This window comes from Zootoca vivipara, chromosome 4, assembly GCF_963506605.1.
Source record: "Zootoca vivipara chromosome 4, rZooViv1.1, whole genome shotgun sequence".
NCBI lineage: Eukaryota > Metazoa > Chordata > Lepidosauria > Squamata > Lacertidae > Zootoca > Zootoca vivipara.
The window spans coordinates 48,855,742-48,878,202 of record NC_083279.1 but is presented as its reverse complement, the minus strand read 5'-3'; the positions used below and the strand labels follow the sequence as shown (position 1 = coordinate 48,878,202).

Below are 22,461 nucleotides of genomic sequence, written 5' to 3'. Positions count from 1 at the left end.
ATGTATTGCTTACATCAACACATCCATTGCTAAAAAAACTTAACGAAAAAGCTTTTCAAATGTGAGGAAAACTTGCTTCCAGCTGCTTAAAGTTTTCCTCCACCCCAAAATCAGTTTAACCATTCATTATCCAAAATGCTTGTTCTCTAAATTAAAAGAACAAAGTATGCCAACCAACAGACAAAAAATTGCTTGTTTCCTCTGAGCCAGTGCATGTTAGAGCATAGGAGACCATATCTGCAATGCATGGCTCAGTCCTGAAAATGTGAACTAATAATCTCTGTTCATGTACATAGTTAATCAGTGCCAGACTAATCATAATTTTGCACTGCTCAGAGAATGGGGTGGCATGTAACAATACTCTGGAACTGCATGTGGCCCAGATCTAATAAAGGGCCTAAGATTAAAAAGGAGGGAACCAACAAAACCTTTATAGAGAAGAGGGTCCACAACCTGAGTGTGTTATGGAGAAGTTCCTGTCTCATATCTCAGCCAATAGCACCTCCAAAGAAGGTGGAAGGCAGAGCAAGGTTTCTACTACTCAGGGATGGGTTAACACTCCTCACGCACATCTTTCGTGTGAGTGTGTGTGTGTGTGTGTGAGAGAGAGAGAGAATGGCCCCTTCTGTCCCCAGCCCAGGCCTCACCTACTGGCATGCAGCTCCCAACCATCCATCCACTCCTGCATGTGACCTTCTGGAGCACAAAAGGTTGCTCACCCTGACTTGGGGGTTTATAAATAACTGGCATTTTGAATTGCCTTCAAAAAGGAAGCCAGTGCAGATTAAACAAAATTGGAGTGAGGTGTTCAACTATAGGGGCCTTTGCCACCCACACTGTGAGGCCTCCGATGCAACTTCTGGTGCTTTGTGAGGCCCCAAAAGTTGCATCAAAGGCCTTGCAAGGACTTGGAGGTTGTGTCCAAAACCTCATGAGGCCTCTGAAGCAACTTCCAGGAGAAACCAGAAGTCACAACTGAGATATCACAGGACCTTGGAATTCATGTCCAAGGCCTCATCAGGTGATACCATGCCATGCACAATGTGACGTCATGACATCACATCACGTCACGTGTGCCGTTGGGCACTCATAATCTGGGGCCCAAGTTGGCGTCCCAGTTCAAATTAAGATGATATAACTATGAGTTTTTCTAAGTAAATTCAGGTTATGAGAAATTTCATGAGAATTTCTTTCTAAATTAATTTCAGCTTTAGTGTCAGAGGAGCAAGTAAAAGGTGCATCTTGAGTCATTAAGGACTGTAGGATTTGTGGCATGATGTGCATGCAATTCTGCAAACTCTGAAGGTGACCTGGTGCAATGATTAATAATGAGACAATCCTATTAATCTCAGTCTTAGCCAAAGGTAGGACGAGTGAATAAGAGATATCTCTGCACTTTCCAGTCCTAAGGACAGGTAAGCATTGCACAGCAACTTTGTTCTGACAAATGTTCTAATAGCTAATAATTCTTGCGGAAGGAAAATAAAATGATGTTAATGATGATACAAGAACAAAAAGTGCAAGCTTTTACAATTATTTTTAGGCTCATAGATGCATTTTGAAAGATTAGGTCCCCTAAAAATGCTGTTGGATTTTTATAGCAAGAATTAATTGCGTGCTCCATATCTTAGATTTGGTAGTTTAAAAATGTTATTGAGAAAATGTATCTACCAGAATACATAGTGAGGAAGTCACATAGGCAGACATTTTTTAAAAGACTAAGAAGCCCTGCTGCTGGCAGTGGGAGGTTTGGACTGCACTCTAAGGCTGCAATCCTAACTTCACTTGCCTGGGAGTAAGTCCTATTGAATTCAGTAGGATTTACTTCTGAGTAGACTTGGTTAGGGTTGCACTGTAAAAAAAAAAAAAGTAAATACAGAGAGTGATAAAATGCCACTGATCAGAAATTTAATGGTGAAGGCATGCTAAGTAGTGATAGGTTTGCTGACACACTACTGCACATGTCGGTACACAGCTTGGAAAAGAAAGAATACGGTAGTAGCATTACAGCCATCCATACCTGCAGGGATCATGTTAGTCTATCATATATAGTCTACAATCTGAGAAAAGTTGAGCCATGGGAAACAAGAGGACAATTATTTGATTACAGCACCTTGTACCCTGTTTCTCATATTTTAAGACATACCCATAAAATAAGCCATAGCAGGATTTTTAAGCATTCAAGGAATATAAGCCATACCCCGAAAATAAGACATAGTGATAGGTGCAGCAGTAATGCCGGCCGCGGCAGGAGGAGGAGGAGGAGGGAAAAAATAAGACATCCCTTGAAAATAAGTCATAGTGTTTTTTTTGAGGAAAAAATAAATATAAGACGTGTCTTATAATATGAGAAACACAGTAGTTTTGTTGTAAAAAGTGAGTAAACAAAGTCAACACTAAACCTTTCACCTACTGTGGAAGCTCTCTAGAACAGTGGTTCTTAAACGCCCCATGGACAACTTGAAAATTGCTGAGGGTGTTGCCGAATGACCTGATGTTTGAATTCCATTGAACTCAAATTGTAAAATGACAAAGGCAGCAACAAAAATACAATTAAAAATCAATATGAATATTTAAAGGGATGGATTTAACCACAAGTCCAAAGACATGCCACAGAGCACCTGCATGAAACTCATGGACCACTGGTGGTCCACAAACCACAGTTTGGGGAACCTCTGCCATAGAATACTTTGATCAGTGTGGAAAGGAAGCAGGAGCAGGATGTGAAAACTGCTGTGCTAGACGAATTTAATCAAAGTTGGGATTTTTTTTTTGGTCCAAATGCATGTTACTCAAATTCTGCCTGCCTGGGCCTTTCACTCTTGAAACTGTTTTATTTAGTTTAAGCAAGCGGAATGCAGATAAGTAATAAAGACTGCTAATGAGCCTCTTTCCCCAGGAGCAGAATAATCTTTGTTGTGTGTCAGTACAAGGTAGTCAGCCTACCTTAGCCCTATAGACAGTAACTATCAGACCCTAGCAGATTCAAGCAAGGACCAATCTGCTTGCTATTCCTACGCCAACAACTGCCCACTGTGATGTCTTGCCATGCAAAGATACTTACCTAGCTCTTCAGGGGGGCAGGTACCACTCTACCCATTCTGTCAAGGGGATTTTATCACCCACAGGAGCAATAATAAATAATAAATCTGGGCTGACCATAAATTATTGTAAATCTAGGAGTATAAGGTTTCTTGGCAACTAACATTGAACCACACAGTGCACTTCATTTGCCAAGTTTAGGATTAATGTTGCCTCTGAATTTGTAACTTCTTCCCTAGAGCAGTTGAGGAAAGCCTGCATTGTTTCAGTAAGGTTCGGAATTCAGCACCCCTTGTTTCCCACCAAAATTGGAACAGATGAAACTACTTGCCTACTGAATCAGGCCTATGGTTCCTCTGGTCCACAAATGGGAAACCTGTGGTACTCCTGAATTTGTGGTACCATCTGTGTCAATTGCTGATCATTGGCTATGCTGCTTAAGGCTGATGGAAAGTAGAGCCCATCCCTGCTCTAGACAAGCATTGTTTATCCAACTGGATAAGCAGCTGTCCAGGGATGAAATAAGAGATGTCTCCTGACCCTGCTATGTGGTGCTGAGCTGAAATGCCAGTAAGCCACAGTTCCTGCTGCTGGTGTGGTGTCATAGCATCATAAGGAAGCTTAATCAGACAGAGGACAGGAGTAGGCAGTCTATTGACTCAGCCCATACATCTTCACTTGTAGGGAACAGAGTAAGCAGTTCCTAATGCAAATAATCTAAAAATGTTGGCAACTGAGGAATCTGATTTGTTTACGTAGGAGAATCGCAGTGGTTCCAGGGTATGGTTTTTTTAAAAAAATTAAGATTTGGAAACCTTTTCCTGCTGGTTTTATTGGTTTCTCGTAGGCAAATGTAATTGCGGTCGAAATGTACTGAATAATTAAATATTTCATTTTTATGGTGCTTCACTGCAGTTTAAAAAAGTAAATGCTAATTTCATGGTCTTGTGGTTTCAAGTGTCCTAAGCGGTTTCATTTAACTGATTTTCTTGCATGTATAAAAGCAAACATCAGATCATAAATAGTCTGCACAGGCAAGGAACTGCAGTGGATTCTAGGCAAGTTAGATGCAGTGTCTTAAATACTATCTGCAACAAAGCACAGGTATTGAAAAATAATGCAACTGGAACGAAATTGGCCGGGAGAGAAAATAAGGTTCTGCTCTCTTGATTTGACCTCTGAGGAGAAAATGGCTCAGAATGGATTGGATGACATGTACAATACATTACTAATTAGGCAATTAGGATTGCTTTTAAGATGTGGAAATTGCAGTCAGGCTTCAGAGATATAGTACTATAAATGCACATTTTAAATAACTCCCTGCTTTTCAAGTTGTTAAAATTAAATCAACTGAGAAATGTGAACCAGGTGTGATTATGTTGCAGCCACACATAATGTGTGTGGGGTGTGTGTTTTTTTTGGGGGGGGGAACGCATGTGCATGTGGAGGAGGAAGGATTAGCAGTCAGACAGTCTCATGCTCTCAGTTTGGAGGGGCGGCAATTCTGGTAAACAAAGACCAACTATATATTTGAATCGCTGAATAAAAGTATCAATAAGAAAATTGACTAAAATCCTCTCACACTTTACTTCACCCAGTGGGTCTGTATGGTCATTGATGTATAGATGATGCTACAAAGCTGCACTGGACATAACAAAGTAAAATGGGTTAGGGAATTCCATCAACAATGGAAATTTGCTTCCTACCCTTGCTAGAAGCAGCTCATGAGTACACATGATCATCTCATTTCATCCTCACAACATTCCTGTAAAACAGGCAGACACACACTATTTCCTGAGCTTTGTGACTGAGTAGAGATTTGCACCTAGATCCCCCTAGTCCAGATTTAGAGCTGTGTCTCTATTTTAATTTAAGCTGCTCCACAGTAAAAATGTGATAGAGGTTATTTACAATTTACCATGAATCAACCTTCTAATGTTTGCACTATTGCTAAAATTCACTGCAGTGTTTCTAATTGGTATCAATCTGTAATGAATTTATTTTTCCTAGTGCAAAATATGCTTAAAAGTTACCAAAGAAGCAGAACTGAATGCAAGTTGGTTTTTTTCTTCTTCTAAAAGGCCAAGGGGATGACTACAAATCTGTAAATTCCACAAGGGATTTTCTGATATTCCAGATTGTGGAGATTTGAACATGAACAAAAGAGACAGAATTTTTAGTGCTAGATTATTATTTTTAATGGGCAAGTGCCTGATTTAGAAGTGATGAAAACATTTAGAAATATCAGATGCTTTTGAATTGTTTATTTAACACACAACAGGAACCAAACTAACCATTTGTTTTTTGTGTTAGAGATTATCTGTTCACTGACTAGCAGGGAACATTATTCATTTTTTATTAGTTTAAGAATGCCAAACTAAAAAAGATACACACAAATATGCTTAATTCTTCCTTGCTTGTTAGACTTCGCTAAGTCATATGTACTATATAACAAACATGTATCAACTACCAGCAGCAATGCACAGTAAACATCATGAAAATACAAAGGTATTTCCCCCAAGGGCAAACCTGCTACACAGAATTTATGGATTCCTTTTGAAGGATGTTGGACTTCAAAAAGTGACCAGTGTCTAAAGGTGCCAAAAGAAAGCCCAGATATTAGGACTATACGTGCCAGTGTGGTCCAGAATAAGAAGCAGGACAAAGAATTGGTGAATTGTAAGAAGTTACATTATTAGAAATTATCTAATGCCAGGACTTAAAAAACCAAGGGTTGCCATATTATTTTTGTTGAGCTTTTTTCTTCAAAATCTCTGAAAATAAATAAATGAAGTTTTCGAGCTATTTTTAAGGAAAATCGCAAACATGGGCTGCCATATGCCCTAAATTACCACAGGACCAGATGATGGGTTAATGTGATGTATGAACTGAGCCATAAAAGGTAAAGGGACCCCTGACCATTAGGTCCAGTTGTGACCGACTCGGGGGTTGTGGCGCTCATCTCGCTTTATTGGCTGAGGGAGCCGGCGTACAGCTTCCAGGTCATGTGGCCCGCATTACAAAGCCGCTTCTGGCAAACCAGAGCAGCATACGGAAACGCCGTTTACCTTCCTGCCGTTTACCTTCCCACCTATTTATCTACTTGTACTTTGACGTGCTTTCAAACTGCTAGGTTGGGCAGGAGCAGGGACCGAGCAACAGGAGCTCACCTCATTACGGGGATTTGAACCGCCGACCTTCTGATTGGGAAGCCCTAGGCTCTGTGGTTTAACCCACAGCGCCACCCGTGTTCCGAACTGAGCCATAGTTAGAACCAAACTTTGCTTTAACGTGAACACCCAGCACACTGGTTTATGCTGCTCAAATGTTCATACTTGGTTCTTCACCTACTGCTGGTGCACTGCTGGGAAACTAACCAAACAAACCTTGAGCATATTCTAATATTTCTGTTGGAAGCCACCCAAATAATTATTATTGAGCAGCAACCAATTTGCTCCTTTCTTGCTGCTCGTGGTTTGTCTACAGAGATACAAGCCATAACCTCAGGTTGGGATGTCATGACAAGACACACTCTGGCTTGTTTTCTGGCAGTGCAGGGGGAATAAGAGCCAAGGATGAGTACAGTGAGAACTCTTCAACTGTGCGTACCACATGCTGTGTTTCCACACTGAAGAGTCCATTTTAACTACGGTTTAATGGGTTGTGAAAACCAGGCCGTTGTGCATACCCTGTCCTCTTTTCTCATAGGAGTTCCTTAGACATGTCTAAAGAACTTGTTCAAAAATGTGCTTTTGTGAAGAGAGTGACACAGAGAAAGGATTCCTTCAGAAACAAAAACCAAAAACAAATGCAGCTATCTTTTGAATTTCACTCTTCTCTGAATATTGCAATACAGTTGTCCAGTCCAAATGTGTACAAAAAAGTGCAAATTTGGGGAAGGTGCATACGTTAGTGAAAATAATGCAAAAATGCACTATATTAGGGTGAACTGCTTCCACAAAAATGTGTATAAGGCAAATTTGCATTCAGAAATGTATATTAGAAGAAATGCACAATAATTCACTTGCTAAGAAGCAGATTGTTGTTTGGATAAATTATAGAAGAGTAGATAATTTGAGACAAGACAGAGGAAAATCTCTTTCTATGGAAAATGTCACACAGCTATGTCATACAGCCATGAAAGCTATGCAGTTCAAAAGTGACCATGATTGAGACGATCATTCATAATAAAAGGCAATATACCCAAGGAGGAGAGTCACTTTATTTTTATTTATTTTTTATTACAGATGAGATGGCTGGACCATGATTTTAATAATCATCCCAAGTGAATGAAGATATTATTATACAAGATTATTGGTACGTATTTCACATTTTCTCTAGGGATTTCCCTTTTTAATTTGCAATTGTTATTATCAAGTATTTACACCCTTAAGAAAAGTACTTTGGAAATTGGTCTCTTTTTCTCCTTCTAAGAGTGTCCACAAATCCTAGGTAATACTGGAGTACAGTAGTTTAGAACTTCTGAAAGTGGATCTAGGTTACTCAAAACGAGGGCCTATTGAAGCAATCCCATGTCTACTTTCCTTTCCTCTTCCCAGCGGGTAGTAATGATAGTGTGACGTGACACAATCACATTGTGCAATTTCCCTGCCCGCTATGGTAGCCAGTGATGTGGACCAGGGCCAAATAAAGGCATAACATGGTGTGTTTTATTACTCCAGAAAGGGGAAGAGGAACTAGACAGAGGACAAATATTTCTGGTACCATCTAGTTTAGTCCCACGCAGGGAACAGCACTATATGAAAGATTATACAGTATAAAGCATTCTACAGACATTAAAAAAATCTTGCAGAGACCCAATTGCATGAGGAAATGTAATAAAACTATGGTGTGTCTGAAACTAGAGAGCAGAATAATCGCAACCCCCTAAATCTTTTTCTTCCTAAATTTACACACCACCCAGTATCTACTGAACAGAGGACCAGCATTGTATATACCTCTCTGACATTTTATAAATATATAATGAAAGGAGAAAGTATCAGTAGCAATTTTGTTCTATTAGGGATTGGACTGGAACAAGCAGAAACAGCCATCTAATTCTGCCATAAAGTGAATAATAACTTGGGCCACAAATGATCTGAAGGGATTCATATGCTGTTTCCTTATCTATCCCTCAAGACATTCTAGTCTCTGGATTTTTCGCATTTTCATTTCCCCCCTCCTATACGCCAGTTACCTATAATCATTTGGTGTTGATGGATGCAAAAGAAAGAAACAACACTGACAGGAAAATATATTGCTTCTATTTGCAGTAAACATCAGTGAACTTTCCCAACATTCTCTTGAGGGCAGTGAAAAGGAACTGCTATGTCACATTGCCTTTTATTTATGAAGAGAGGAGATCCTGCAGTTACGGTAAGTACCAAAAATGTAATAAATAGAGCAGGGGCAAGGGAGACACCGCCCTCCAAAAACTAGATAGACAGAATTGCCCCCTCCCAAATATGTTGCTGTCTGCCCTTGATTGAATGCTTGACAATACTGATGGCAAGATCAATACTGACATATCAGCTCTCTTCTATCTGGGGAGCACAGTTACCCTAGTCTTGCCCTGTGAAGTGGGGCCATCAGTGGGAAACCACTGTTCCCTGTCCTCCTTACTCAAAGGAGGCTTCTGTGGTGTTTGTGCCTGGTCGAGCAATGAGGAAAGTAGCAGTTGACCAATATCAGGTCACGTTAGAAAAGACCTAGAGCTACACTTAACAATTTATTTTGGTAGAAACTAGCATTTTTAGTGTACCTGCCCCCCCCCTGTGAAATACACTTAAATTGTGACACCCCCGTTGCTTCTCTGACTGGTATTCGGTTCCTTCACATGTATGACCCAATTCAAACAAGATCAGACAGGGAACTGTATGACATCACAACACTATATATAACCAATCTGATGGGCTACTTGGGTATTACTGAGGACAATGTAAATGAATAAACAAACATTTCTTGAACAGGTGCGTCGCAATAGGGGGGCAGGGCACCCCGGGCTCCGCTCTGTGGGGGGCAGCGCAACTGCAGGGTCAGCAAGGCACCCCCTCCCTACTGTGGTGGCGGCACGACTGCCATCGCGGAGGCCCTGATGTTTCTGGCCTTGGGCTAGAGAGCAGCGTCAGTGGCGGTTGCTGATGCCCCTCGCCGCTCCGCTGCCGCCTGAGTAGAAAGAAGACAAAGCGTGCGGCAAGCCGATCCATGGCGCGCTTTGTCTTCTTCCTACTCAGGTGGAGGCGGAGCGGAGACACCCCTCACTGCTCCGCATGAGTAGGAAGAAGCACACGTCGCACTACGGAGTGGGTTGCTGGTGGCGCTGGAGCACTGCCCCCAGCAACCCACTCCGTAGCGCGATGCGTGCTTCTTCAGGCAGAGCGCTGAGAGACGCCCCTCACCGCTCCGCCTGAGTAGGAAGAAGCACACGTCGTGCTACGGAGCAGGTTGCCGGTGGCGCTGGAGCACCGCCCCCGGCAACGCACTCCATAGCGCGATGCGTGCATCATGTCACGTGACGGACGCCGCCCGGTGGGGTGCCTTCTGGTTTGCTGCCCTGGGCAGCCAGAAGGCTAGCTGTTCTTGAAATAGTGCTGAAAAATTGCCCTGTTCTTGAAATAGTATGAAAAATTACCCAAAAGGGGGAAATACTCTTCAGATTACTGAAAATCTTTGTGTGTCCCCCCCCCGAAAAGGGGGGGGGGAGAAGCAAGTGTTTATTCAGGTCTTTTAAAAAAGCCTTTGGATTATTTGTATGTGCTTTTAAAAAATTGATATTCATGGTATCAGAACATGGTGAGATCTTGAGGCTCTGGTGTCAGGTTGACTGCCTTTTGCTCATTCTGAGCTTACACCTCTGCTTAACAAAATGTGAAAGCAACAATATGACTGTGCTTTGTGAATATTTGATAGAACTGTTAAGTACCTCCGTTTCCATTAAGAAATTTTCAAAACACAACATCCACAGGATGTAATTGAGAGCGGAAGGAATTAGCAGAGTGTCCTAAGGCACTTACCTGGCCGATGTGCCTTTGGAACAGCCATGTTCGTCACGCGTCCTGCATCCTGAGGTTTGGGAGGCGATGCAGTAAACCTGCATATCCCCGATTCGGATGGGGTGCTTGAGGTCAGGCTGTCTGTATATTCATTAGTCCCTGCCGTAAGCTGCTCTGATGATGTGTCTGATATGAAGCATTCCGTGATGGTAAACTTGGCATGTCGCAGCTGCTCTTCCATCTTGGCGTGTTCATAGGCTCTTGCCAGCTCTTCATAGGTGGAGGAGGCACTTTCTGTGGAGACCATACTGCTCCTTGCTCGGTCTAAACACCAGAAGGGGAAAGAAAGAAAGAACAGGCAATCACATCAGCATGGAGCTCTCTCTGGTGGGTTTTTAATCCACCAAAGTCCACTACATTCACCATTTAGCTCTTGCCCACTAGTCAGCTTGGGCAATAAGAGCATACTGGTATAGCAAGGTAAAAAGGCTATTAAAAAAATCATGTTTTATGTGTGGAGGGGGAAAAATAGGTTATTCAGCAGTGAAAGAGCTGTAAATATTGTTGTTTCCATTAGCAGCTTTCCCCCTTTATGATTCTAGATTTAGTGTTTGCAAATTCGAGACAGAAGGGATAATTGCAGCCCACAGAGAGCAGTACTTGTTTTCTCACTCTTCAACACACATTTCATGTAATGAAGCTCCTGTGGTGAATTGTTATTGTTGCACATCACACCAATCTCAGAGAGGTGCAAGATTCCTGGGTTTGCAGGCACATACCCAGGGTTTGTGTTTCCTTTTAGAAATGAGGCTAGTGGAGAATGTTGCCTCTTTATAATATATACAGTGGTGCCTTGCTAGACGAATGCCCTGCTAGACGAAAATTTCGCTTAACGAAAGGATTTTCTGATCGGAGGTTGCCTCGCTATACGATGAGGTTTTCTATGGCCACCGCTTCGTCTTGCGAGCGTGGCCATAAAAACCTCTGATCAGAAAATCAGGGCATTCATCTAGCGAAAGGGGAACCAGCTGTAGCATGGAAAGAAGGCAAAGGAAGATCAGCTGAGAGCTGTCAGCGCCTCTCAGCTGATCTTCCTTTGCCTTCTTTCCCAGCTGCAGCTGGTTCCCCTTTGTGTTCCGCTGGTCTCTGCCCTGCTTGCCTTCGCTGAGAAAGCCGGGCGCCTTCTCAGGGAAGGCAAGCGGGCAGGCTAGGTGCCCCTCGCTTGCCTTCGCCAAAGTTGTGCTCTGTGTCGGGGAAGGCATGCGGGAGAAGGTGTTCCCCCGCCGCCTCCTCTCGCCCCGCGCCACTGGCACGGGGCGCAACTTCGGATGTCTCCGAAGTTGCACTCCGTGTTGGGGGAGGCAGGTGGGAGGCGGCGTTGGGAGAAGGTTTTCTCTCGCCGCGAAAAGCTGGCATGGGGCTTGACGGTGGTGGGGGAAAGGCAGTGTGTGTGTGGGAAAGCAGAGGATCCTCCGCTCCCCACCCCACCGCCTGACAGAGCGCCCCCCGGAGCTGAAGTGCGGCGCTGCGGGGGCTTTTCGCCATTTGCCTTCCCTGAGCCAAGGGGGAGGCAAACGGCAAAAAGCCCCCGGCCGCAGCACCGCACTTCGGCTCTGACACTTCCTTCGCCTTTCCCCCACCCTGCCCAACAGAGCCGGATCCGACGAAGCTTCTGAAGCTTCGTCGGATCCGGCTCTGTCGTTGGCAGCAGCGGCGCTTGCTCTCTTGGCTCGGGGAAGTGTCTGCCTGCCTTCCCCGAGCCAAGAGAGCAAACGCCGCCGCCGCCACCAGTTCCCCCGGAGCCCATAGGAACGCATTAATTGACTTTTAATGCATTCCTATGGGAAACGGTGCCTCGCTAGACTAAATTTTCGTTGGACGAATTGAGTCCTGGAATGAATTAATTTCGTCTAGCGAGGCACCACTGTAGTTTATTTACACATATATACAACCTGAGCCTACAATGGAGGAGTTCATAGCATTAACACCACAAAAGGGTCTTGTTTCTCAAACGGCCTTGGATTCAAACAGACATGAAACACTGCTGTCAAACATTGCTTTCTGTCTCCAACTCTCTAAATTCAGGCTTCTTCCTTCTAACTAACAGCATGCTGGGTCGGGGTCCCACCCATTTGCCACTCCTCTCAGAGCCCTTTCCTTTGTTTCCCTTAATGGCCCATCACCCAGGCTATCACCTCAACACAGAAAGCTAGCCTGGCTTATAATTTAACACTTGCTGGATCCAGGGGTTAGAAGGATCTAGCATACAGCCTCCCCCCCCCCCAAACCCTCATAACATTATTTTTATAGCGACACAGACACAAAATATGGCCTGCAGGTTTCCTGCTTCTGTTTTGTTATCTTCTTGTTATTTACATAGGAAGTTGCTTTACACCAGGTCAGGCCATCAAGCTCAGTATTGTCTACACCAGGGGTCAGCAACCTTTTCCAGCCATGGGCCGGTCCACCATCCCTCAGACCATGCGGTAGGCCAGACTATTTTTTTGGGGGGGAAGAAAACCTATGCCCCACAAATAACCCAGAGATGCATTTTAAATAAAAGGACACCTTCTACTCTTTACATGATTCCTGGACCATCCATGGGCCGGACTGAGAAGGCGATTGGGCTGCATCCGGCCCACGGGCCTTAGGTTGCCTACCCTTGGTCTACACTGACAGTAGCCTAGCTATCCAGACTGAGATCTCTTCCTGCCCTACCTGGAGATGCCAGGGAATGAACCGAGGGCCATCTGCATGCAAAGCAGATGCCTTAACCCATTAAACTATGACCCTTCCAAGTCAATCTGCCCATTTCACACAATGTATCCCATAAATAGGTATTTTGGTCACCATTAACCTACCTGTAACCTGCTGTTGACCTGAGCCTAGCAAGTGAATAGCAGCATAACCACAAATGTGAATGTGTAAAAAAGGGTTTGGGGATTCGGGCACCACTATCATTAACCATTAATAGGAGTTGTGCAGCTGTTTCCTCCTGTTATCAGTGCATTATTCAAAACATAAATTTAGTCGAGGCAAATGAAGTTATATGCACAAAATGTATCCTCATCTCACCTCCCACAGTGTTTCAGTGCTTCTTAAATTATCTCATTTCAGCTACTTTCTCATACAAAGCATACTGAGATGAGAGCTTATCCTCTTACACTTAGTAGATGGTTCAGGAATTGTAGATGGGAGGAAAATGTTTGGGTGGGGGGATAGGAGTCTCCTAACAGCTATCAGCAGCCCTAACAAACTACAGTTTCTAGGATTCTTTGGGGGGAAGCCATGGCTGTTTCAGGTGCTCTGATCCTGCTTAAATGCATAGTGCAGATGGAGCCGGACTTATCACACCATGGCAATAAATGCAGGCAACCCTGTTGCAGGAAAGGAAAGGCCTTAGTGGTCCATCCTTGGTGTGTCCTCATGTAACAAGGGAATGGTGAGTATCATACTGAACTAGCATTTTTCTAGTATAGTAATCACACTAAAATTCATTTCAACGGCATTATTTCGTCTGGTAGGAAGGAGCAAAATTTCTGTAGAATGTGGCTTTCCTAATAGAACCAAGGTTAGTATTGAATAAATCATATTTAAAAGCTCACATTCTTAAGCCTGTTATCATGAATGTTCTGTAATGATGAAATGCCTTAATAGAACTTTTAGATTGTCTCCCTCTTTGCCCCCAGGTGAGATTGTCTGGCTTGTCCATACCCATTAGCTAGCCCATAAAATAAGAAGGCTTGTTAGTGAAATGTTTTGAAAGCATAGCTGTATACCTACTGGAGTGGACCTTTCATACCTCCCAGCTATTGGTGTCTGGACATAGGTTCTTAATTGGCTTCAGATGGCTGTTTTGATTGACATTTGGTACTGTCACTTCAAGCAAGGGTTCATTATTGCTTACCTCCCTGGTTCTTTTACTGCCAGGTGGCCCAGGAAGGCAAGCCTGAGTTACTGTATAGCTGGCTAGCTCATTTTTTTCATTCATACTGAACAACTTCCACAAATTATTTTAGTTCTACATCCTCCCAGAAGGATGGTTTCCCCCACCCCCACAAAATTTGTTCCAAAATATATCACTGCCATCAGGTCTTCATGAAAATTTGCTAGGATTTTAGTGTGAACTTCTAATAGGGCTCTAAAGCAGTTCCCTTAGGACCTGCTGACTATTGAAAGAACTTCTGTTTATGCTCCATTCTGTATTTTCATGAACAACAAATATTACAAATGACAACATTCGCCAGTGTCCCTTCATTTAGAGGGGAGAATTCAACAATACAGTATTAGTATATGCACTTTTGGATGGGGGCATGGTCAGATTTTTTAATGACAAAAATTCAACCTGGCAAGTGGGAGCAAGTCTCAGGGCTCATGTACTTCCATGTCTCTCAGACCACAAGAAGAACACAAGGTTCAATCATGCTGTAGTCTTTGGGTCTCCACAACGCTCTCTGCCCTACTGCAGTCCTGAGGAAAAACCACCCTTTGTTTGCTTTAGGGCAGTGATTGCCAAACTTGGCCCTCCAGCTGTTTTGGGACTGCAGTTCCCATCTGGTCCTGTTAGCTAGGGATGATTGGAGTTCTAGTCCCAAAACAGCTGGAGGGCCAAGTTTGGCCATCACTGCTTTAGGGGAAAACCCCCACTGGTACTAATGGGAATTTCCTCCCAAAGCCAACAGCATCTTCAGAAGATAACATTTCCCCAGGTCCTCAGCACAGGAGAAAATTCCCCCCCCTCTCCAACTTCCGCTTGCTGCTATTAAACATGTGGAAACAGCTCTAAGGGTTAAATGTAAAGATGCATTTATAGTCATATCTGGTTGGGTGCTCAGCTAAAATCAAATACAGTGGTACCTCGACTTACGAAGACGATCCGTTCCACGGTGGTCTTTGTAAGTCGGTCTTTGGTTGTTGAAGCGCCTGTTCTGCGCGCACCACTTCTGCGCAGGTGCAGAATGCGCGCATGGCGAAAAGACTTCCGGGTTTGTCGACTTCGGAAGCCGAAACCCTTGGAAGTCGAGTCGTTCGGATGTTGAGGTACCACTGTATGCTAAATCAAATACAGCACATGTCCTGTTCTGATTACAGTGGTACCTCTAGTTACGAACTTAATTCGTTCTGGAGGTCCGTTCCTAACCAGAGGCGTGCTTTTGCTAATGGGACGTCTTGCTGCCACTGTGCCGGCGGCACACGATTTCCGTTCTCATCCTGGGGCAAAGTTCTCAACTCGAGGTAACTCTCCCAGGTTAGCAGAGTTTGTAACCTGAGGCGTTTGTAACTCAAGGTACCACTGTATAATATTGTCTTGAATCTGAAGTCTAGGAAGAAAGATTATACCTGTATCTTGTGATGGACTGACACTGTAGCTGTCACTTTCTTTATCCACTGACCCTGCTGCCCTGGGTGTTGGTAGCCTCCAGTCTGTAGTTAAGGTGTGGGCTGATATTGTGGGATGAGGTCTGTTGAGAGTCCATTGGCTAGCATATCTGTTGCGAGCCGTGGGCCCAGTTTTTGCATTCCTCCTTGTTGTAGGATCTGCAGTGAAAACACAGAGGTAATGTTGGCACTGAATACTTGATTAGAATTACTGCTGAGTGATGGAGCCTCATGATAGAAATGAATATCAGTGGGGCCTATCTGTAGGCATATACATTTATTATCAATTTCTATCAGCATCTATGATATATAAGTTTCAAATATATTCTAAACCTTTATTATTGCAAGTATGGCAAACCTTTGACCCTTCAGATTGTGCTGAACTACAACTCCCGTCAGCCCTAGCAAGCATGGCTGGTGGTCAGGGGTGAAGGAAATTGTAGTTTATGGAGAGTCAAATGTTCCCCACACCTGCATTATGGGTTTATTTTTCTTTGACAAAGCTTAATTGCCAGGCAAGTGATAATTTTTTGTATCATGTGGACTAAATGCTGTTTGAGGATTTTTAAAAAAGCATTATCTAGAAAACAGTAATTAAAGAATTGTGTCCGATGTCTAATATCCATTTATTCTTTTATTTTTATTTAAAGAATGGGCAGGTATGGATTTTGTGGAAAGCAGCAGGGAAAGATTTTTCTTTTGAAGCATCTGAGAGGGTTTTCATAGAATCATAGAGTTGGTGTTACTAAGACTGGGATATAACAGAATTAAAATATAAATTCAAACTTATTAAATAGGTTATTTGATTGGGCTCTTTTTATTATTATTATTATTAAAATAGAAAAGCCGCTTCTTTTACATTGCTTTGAAACTATTTAAAAAGGAGTGAGTTAAGGATAAGTAGTCATAGAAGGATTATTCATGATTCATCCCTTCTCATTGACAGATTGGCAGCCTTCTTACTTACAAAGGCATTTAAAAATGCAAACTGTCCTTATGTTGTTCACTGTTTGAGATTAGGCTAATAACCAGCCCACACACGCACAAAAAAGGGACAATCAGCAATAAAAATGGTGTCCCATCTTTTCTGTTGAGCAATGACAATAGCTAGATGAATAGCTCAGCAGAACAAAACTAGCTCAATTTAATGGTATGCCACAGCTTTATATATTGATTATGCAATGCATTTTGTAAACTTCATATACTCAGTGCCAAAATGTTAGGAAACATTCCACGCATTAGCAAACTCTACTGGATTTTTGTCAGAATGAAAAACTTCAGAATGATGTATCTGTTTACTCAAGATCTCTTCTGCGCAATGGGTTTTGTAAATCACACACAATCAAAGCCAAACTGTTGGGGAATATTCCAAACGTTGGAAAACTTACTGGATTTTACTAAATTTAAAAAGCTTTGACTATCATATTTGCTTGCTGATCAATATTTTACATTGCAACCTCACAGTAAAAGAAAACTTACAAGAACCAGTGTGGAAGACGGCAGATCAATTTATCTTGGTAGGGAAGGGAATCAGCAGCAACACATAACTCAGGTGTTATATTTTCTCTAGAATGCAAGGGCCTCTGCAGATGGGTCCAAAATATACTCATTATTCAAAGCAATGAAAAAGTGCTAGCTCTGATCCAGCACCAGTGAAGCTGCATCCCACCCCACATTATGTACTGGGGTGGGGGGCAAGACAAGGAGAAGCAGGGCAAGGAGAAATAACCCTGCTGTCAAACAGTATCTTCTTCCCATATTTTAAGGTATGTGCCAAGATATGGAAAAGAGGAACACGCAGCCTCCAAAGAAATGGAAGTGAGAAGCAGTGAGAGAGCAAAGACCAAGGAAGCAGAAAGGGCAGAGCAGAATAAATGAACTAGCGGTGCCCTGGCATAGCGCCACCCTCTCTGCTGCCTCGCCCTGTACCCACCTGGTAAGCAACAGACTTTGCAGCATATTTGTTTATTTTATATATTAGAACCATAAAACAAACTGTGTTTCAGACTTACTTGTTCCTGGCCGGGCGTCAGAAACATCTACCAGTGGTCCAGTGGCTTGTGAGACAGACTGGTAATGCACTGTGTGTGTAACAGTCAATGACTTCTGTTTCGATGTCTCCCCAAAATCAGCATCAGTTAACAAGACTGTAGATCGATCATCTGCGAGAAAGGCAATGACAGAGCAGAATATCTTAATGGTGTCCCACTTTTGGCTGATTTTCTAAGAAGAATGAATGAATATCACTTATATAGTCTTCACTACATCTTAGAACGTAATAACTTGGCAAATGAATTTTGTCTCGCCTTGCTTTTGTCCAGAGCTAATGAACAAGGGAAAAGATCTTTTCTTTTCAGGTGAGAAACTCCTCCCCACCACCACCATAGTAAGGACTAACATGGAAAGTACTGTTTACTTCCAGTATGAATAATGGCAAAAAGGCAAGATATAAAAGTGATGCTACTGTGATTATAGAAATCGCAGAAAAGTGCACTACTTGTGCATGCCATGTGCTTCTTTATGCACTGGCAGCTCCACAGTACATAATGGCATGTGCAGGGAAGAGAAATTATTGCCCAAAATGGCTCTGTAAACTTTCCCTTTCCCCACACAGACCTGCAGTACCCTATTTTAATAGTATTAATATCAACCCCAACCCCACCCCGGGAGTATATTATCTCAACAAATACCATTTCCTTCTGATTCGAGTTGATAGCTTTCCTTTCCTTTTAAGCTATAATTAGATATAGGGTATTATGAGTTAAGAAAAATAAGCAGTTTAAATAGGCAGCAGAAAACATAAAAAGATGGGAGTGGGTCTGTTCCAACCCTACAGGAGCTAATGGTGAACCACCCACTGTCACTGAAGCTTGTACAAACAATCTATTTCTATGCATCGTACTATCAGGATTGACACACTTAACTTCCACCTACATTGCTGCAGTCACTACTGGGTATTCTTAATAGCAGTAAGAACAACAGGGAATGCAATGACTTTTAAATTTGTTTCCAGACAGGCTGCCAACGGTGGGACAATCAAGTATTTCCTAAACATATCCTCCTCCCCACCCCCTGGATAAGAAACTATTAACATGAAGAACCATGCATAATAATACTAAATATACATTTTGCCCAAAAAAGGTATTAAGTAGGATGAACACAGTTCTCCACCCCTGGCAAAAAGAGCTGCCTCTTTTCAAGTTGGTAATAAAACCTCTGGGCAGTGAGCCATGTGGAAGCTCACCAAAGGTCTGGATCACGGCTCGCTACTTTGTGTTAGACAGAGCCTGTTGCAGAAACAACGATCAGGTTGCATCTGCCGCAGCCACACTTTTAAAACATGCCCCCGCCAAAGTATCATGGGAACTGTTGCTTGCTAATGATGCTGGGATCTGTAGCTCTGGGAGAGATAAAAGGAGTATATGCAGCCGGCATCTGCACTACAAACTCTGCTGTCCATGGACTGCAACACAAGGGTAAATCCCCCCCCCCCCCGTGTGATAAAGCTTGGCAGCAGAGAAACAGCAGAGAAGCAAAATTAGGGAAATAAACAAAGTAGAAACCAAATGCAGGATTAGCCACTTTTAAAGTGAGCCCTGCCATCGCTGCCCTTTTCCAAGAGCTGGATCATTAGGAGTTCTGTGTTCCCGCTGGATGCCCTGGCTTAGCAATTCTGAAAATCTGGGTTCACAAGGTGAGCCACCAGTGCTCAACTTTAGAAATCCTGATCCAAGGAATGATTTGTGTAGGGATTTTTCTGACAGCAAGGTCAAGTGCATAAACTGTATTAAGGGATGAGTCTATACTTACCCAGAGGCCTGCTGACCAGCACACACACACACACATACACAGAGGTCCACTAGTGGGTTAAGACTTATGTACCTAGAGGTCCCTCAGAATACAGGTGGAAACAGTGGTGGCTGGTGCCCATTGGGAATAATAGGGCGGAAAGCAGGGAGGCTGACAGTAAGGTGGGGCTAGAACTGATGACAGGTGGAGTCAACTAATTCTACTTTCCCCCCTTTTTCCTCCATCCTACAGAAATCTACACAAAGGCAACACTGATAGACTGACAGTCAGTGCCACCCCCCTAAGCTGATTGTAAGTTAGAAGGCAAGCAGGTGGGGACTGTCTGTTGTTGATGGGGCGGTGACCCATTTGCCATAATGGACTAACTTCCATGGGGTGGAAAGCTTCACTAGCACAGATGTTTCCCCAGAAGTATTCAAACTGTAGCGGGGGTTTGGGTTGGGGGGGGCGGAGGACACATGTAAACTGACCCAACCTTTCCCTTTTTATAGGCTGGAGTCAATGATTTTCTAAGGGAAACCAGGTCTTATGCTGCACAATAGGGCTCTTTGTCCCTTCCCCTCATTGCACCCCAAATTGGCTCAGGGTGGGCTTTGGGGAAAGCCCCAGAAGAGGTTGTGGGCTGAGGAGAAGGGAGATCATTCATCTGGCAAGCTGAAAGGCTTCTACTGACAGAATGAGCTACTTGGTGCTATGTTGAATTCCTCCCTGCATATGTATCAAAACCATCCCAGCCACTTTCTTTGCAATTTTCTTCCTGAACTACAGAGCTTGGTTTTCACTGATAACTTTTCCATTTCACATGCAGTACTGAGTCAGGACTGTTATCATCAAAACAAAAACAAAACTGTAAGAAAAAGTATTTGGAGGGGCTGTTTTCTATTCCGTAAATACCTTAAGAGAAACAACACAGAGCTAGTAAGATCCTCTTGTTATACAAAGCCACCTCATGAGCTTATTGCTGGCTTACCAATGGTTTCCATTGTATCCCTCTCTTCAATCAGAAGCTGAGCTCTGGGAATATCTATGTGCATTCTGAGCGTCTGCTGTTGCTTATTAAGTGTATCCGATGTCCTTGTATTTTTACTAGAAATCAAAACAACAACAAGCCAAAAAAAAGGGGGGGGAACAGGCATTAATTAGTTTAAAAGCAAAATAAATACTTTAGTCTCCTATCGCTATAAGTGGGGCGTTCAAATAAATGCTTTTCATTAGTTCTCCCATGTGTGCATAAAATATATTAATCTAATGCTGAAGCTTAGGAAAACAGGAGCAACTGGAGAAAATAAACCTTTCCCCTTGAGATTTTTTGTGAAAAATAGAATCACAAACTCTTATTTCTCCCTTCCTTCCATTTCTTAAAGACAAGACTAAAAACCCCTTTGATCAATCAAAGGAAAGGTGGGTTTTATGGCATTGCATTCTTACCATATATTGGCAATGACAAATATTAATCAACAGAGAAACTGGACATTTAAGAAGTGGTTATTTATTTACACTTTTATATGGATTGCAGTAATTGCTTCTGGTTCGCTGTTCTCCTTCAACACACTTTGCATTTTGTTCTGTTGACACTGCAATAATAAAATTTTAAGAAAGCAATCCAACCACTGTTCCTCTACTAATTCCCAGCATTGGGGGACAGAGATAAGAAACAATGAGTATATTATCACCAAAGCTATTATATTCTCATTTTAAAATGTGTGCACTAGAAAATTAGCTTCATAACTCATTCCAAGGCAAAGAATTTTATACACACAACCCTCTATATTAGAGGTGCAAAGTAACCAACAGAATTGCTATATATCTGTAGCACTTGGAAGCAGTTTGATCTGTACCATCAATGAAGAAAAAAGAGATGGTACTGTTATTTTTAATTGTTTGTTGAGAAAAAAGAACAACTGGAAAAAGTAGGCCACCCCAATCGTCTAGCTTATGCGCTGTTCTCACAGCCAGAACACTGAGAATGATACCCCACATAATAAAAGCAACTACCGGTATGTTAATTTGCTTCAACATCCCAGTGCTGCTTGAAACTATTGTCTTTTTCTATTGGTGTGAGTTCATCTATCAGTCTTGACTCTCCCCTATGCCTTGTGTGCTGCATGCCTTTTTTTCTTTAAATAATTAAACAGAGCACCACGTGACAGTTTATCTATTTGTCCATTCTTTGTCTTACTACAGGGGTAAGGAAACCCTTCTCAGCCCAAAAGCAGGATCAAGAACTGGCCCACCCGCCCATGGGCCATGTTTGATAGGTGGGAGAGACTGTCAATTTTTCAATGCACCTGACAACAGGTGACAAATTCAAAGAGGTTTGTCATCAGTATCAATTAGCTGACTGGTGCTGACAGACCTTTTGAAATCCGTTTTCAGATACAGTCTAGATCCAAATCACTGCAAAGGAAAAAAAAATTCATTTGCAGGCACAGTTTGAGGCAAGCCATGTCTGCAAATGGACAACTTCAAAGGGTCTCACCATCAGCAACAGTCAGTTGATTGGCACTGATAGTGAGCTCCTTGGTAAATGGATTGTCAGAGCCAATCAGCTGATTGGTGCTGACAGCATGCCTTCAAAGAGGTGCAGCTCTCAGTGAACCCTGCTTGCCAAGGTAGGATCAGGAGTGCTCTTTAAGCTCCTGCTTGTTCCTTTGCAGCTGTGTCTTTATCTGACCCATATGCAAGGCTCCATTCGATGTCAGATGTGAGCCTAGTGGGCATGCTTTGGGGGGAAAGGCTTTACATGAACCTTGTCTGGCCTAATTAGCCGGCAGGCTCCCCACTGATGTCTTATTAAAAACAACAACAAAGAGAAATATTTAAAAAGATTTGCAAACCTGTTAGACGGATTTCAGGGGAAGAGGGGTGCATCTAAGATGTTACAGGCTTTAGACAACCAATACTGTTCCTAATATAGCTGGCTTCTAGTGCAAATATGCAGAGCTATTCCTTCCTGTCTTACGTTGTGGAATGCCCTCTCATCTGAGGTGCACTTTCACTGACCTTGATTTTTATTTGTTTTCTATGATTGGATTAGTGATGGTAACAATTATGTTGCTTTATTTATTGGATTAAACTGCACGAAATCCACCCTGGAATTGCTTGGAGAAGAGTAGACTATAAATACAAATATCAAGCAAACAAAGAAACACCATACATGGTACTCTGAATCCATGCTCTTCAGCAGAACTAAACTAACCACATACCTCCTCCAACACCACACAGACTATAACTTGGA

At 42.8% G+C, this 22,461-nt stretch overlaps 1 protein-coding gene and 1 long non-coding RNA gene across 3 annotated transcripts in view; one reads left to right on the top strand and one right to left on the bottom strand.

Moving 5' to 3' along the window:
- The window catches only part of DSCAM (DS cell adhesion molecule), a 333,629-nt gene that overhangs the window by 19,398 nt on the left and 291,770 nt on the right, over positions 1 to 22,461 (bottom strand). Inside the window, exons 29-32 of the mRNA XM_035116259.2 lie at positions 20,194 to 20,309; positions 17,426 to 17,575; positions 15,375 to 15,572; positions 10,056 to 10,358 (exon numbers count right to left, since the gene is read on the bottom strand). Coding sequence (XP_034972150.1) covers positions 10,056 to 10,358; positions 15,375 to 15,572; positions 17,426 to 17,575; positions 20,194 to 20,309 — 767 coding nt within the window. The remainder of the gene's footprint in view (positions 1 to 10,055; positions 10,359 to 15,374; positions 15,573 to 17,425; positions 17,576 to 20,193; positions 20,310 to 22,461) is intronic.
- Positions 1 to 22,461, top strand: part of LOC132591995 (uncharacterized) — a 68,421-nt gene that overhangs the window by 39,188 nt on the left and 6,772 nt on the right. For both annotated transcript variants that reach the window (XR_009557476.1, XR_009557477.1), the window contains 4 exons: positions 7,290 to 7,359; positions 8,316 to 8,418; positions 17,180 to 17,349; positions 19,455 to 19,514. This is a non-coding gene — a long non-coding RNA (uncharacterized LOC132591995). The remainder of the gene's footprint in view (positions 1 to 7,289; positions 7,360 to 8,315; positions 8,419 to 17,179; positions 17,350 to 19,454; positions 19,515 to 22,461) is intronic.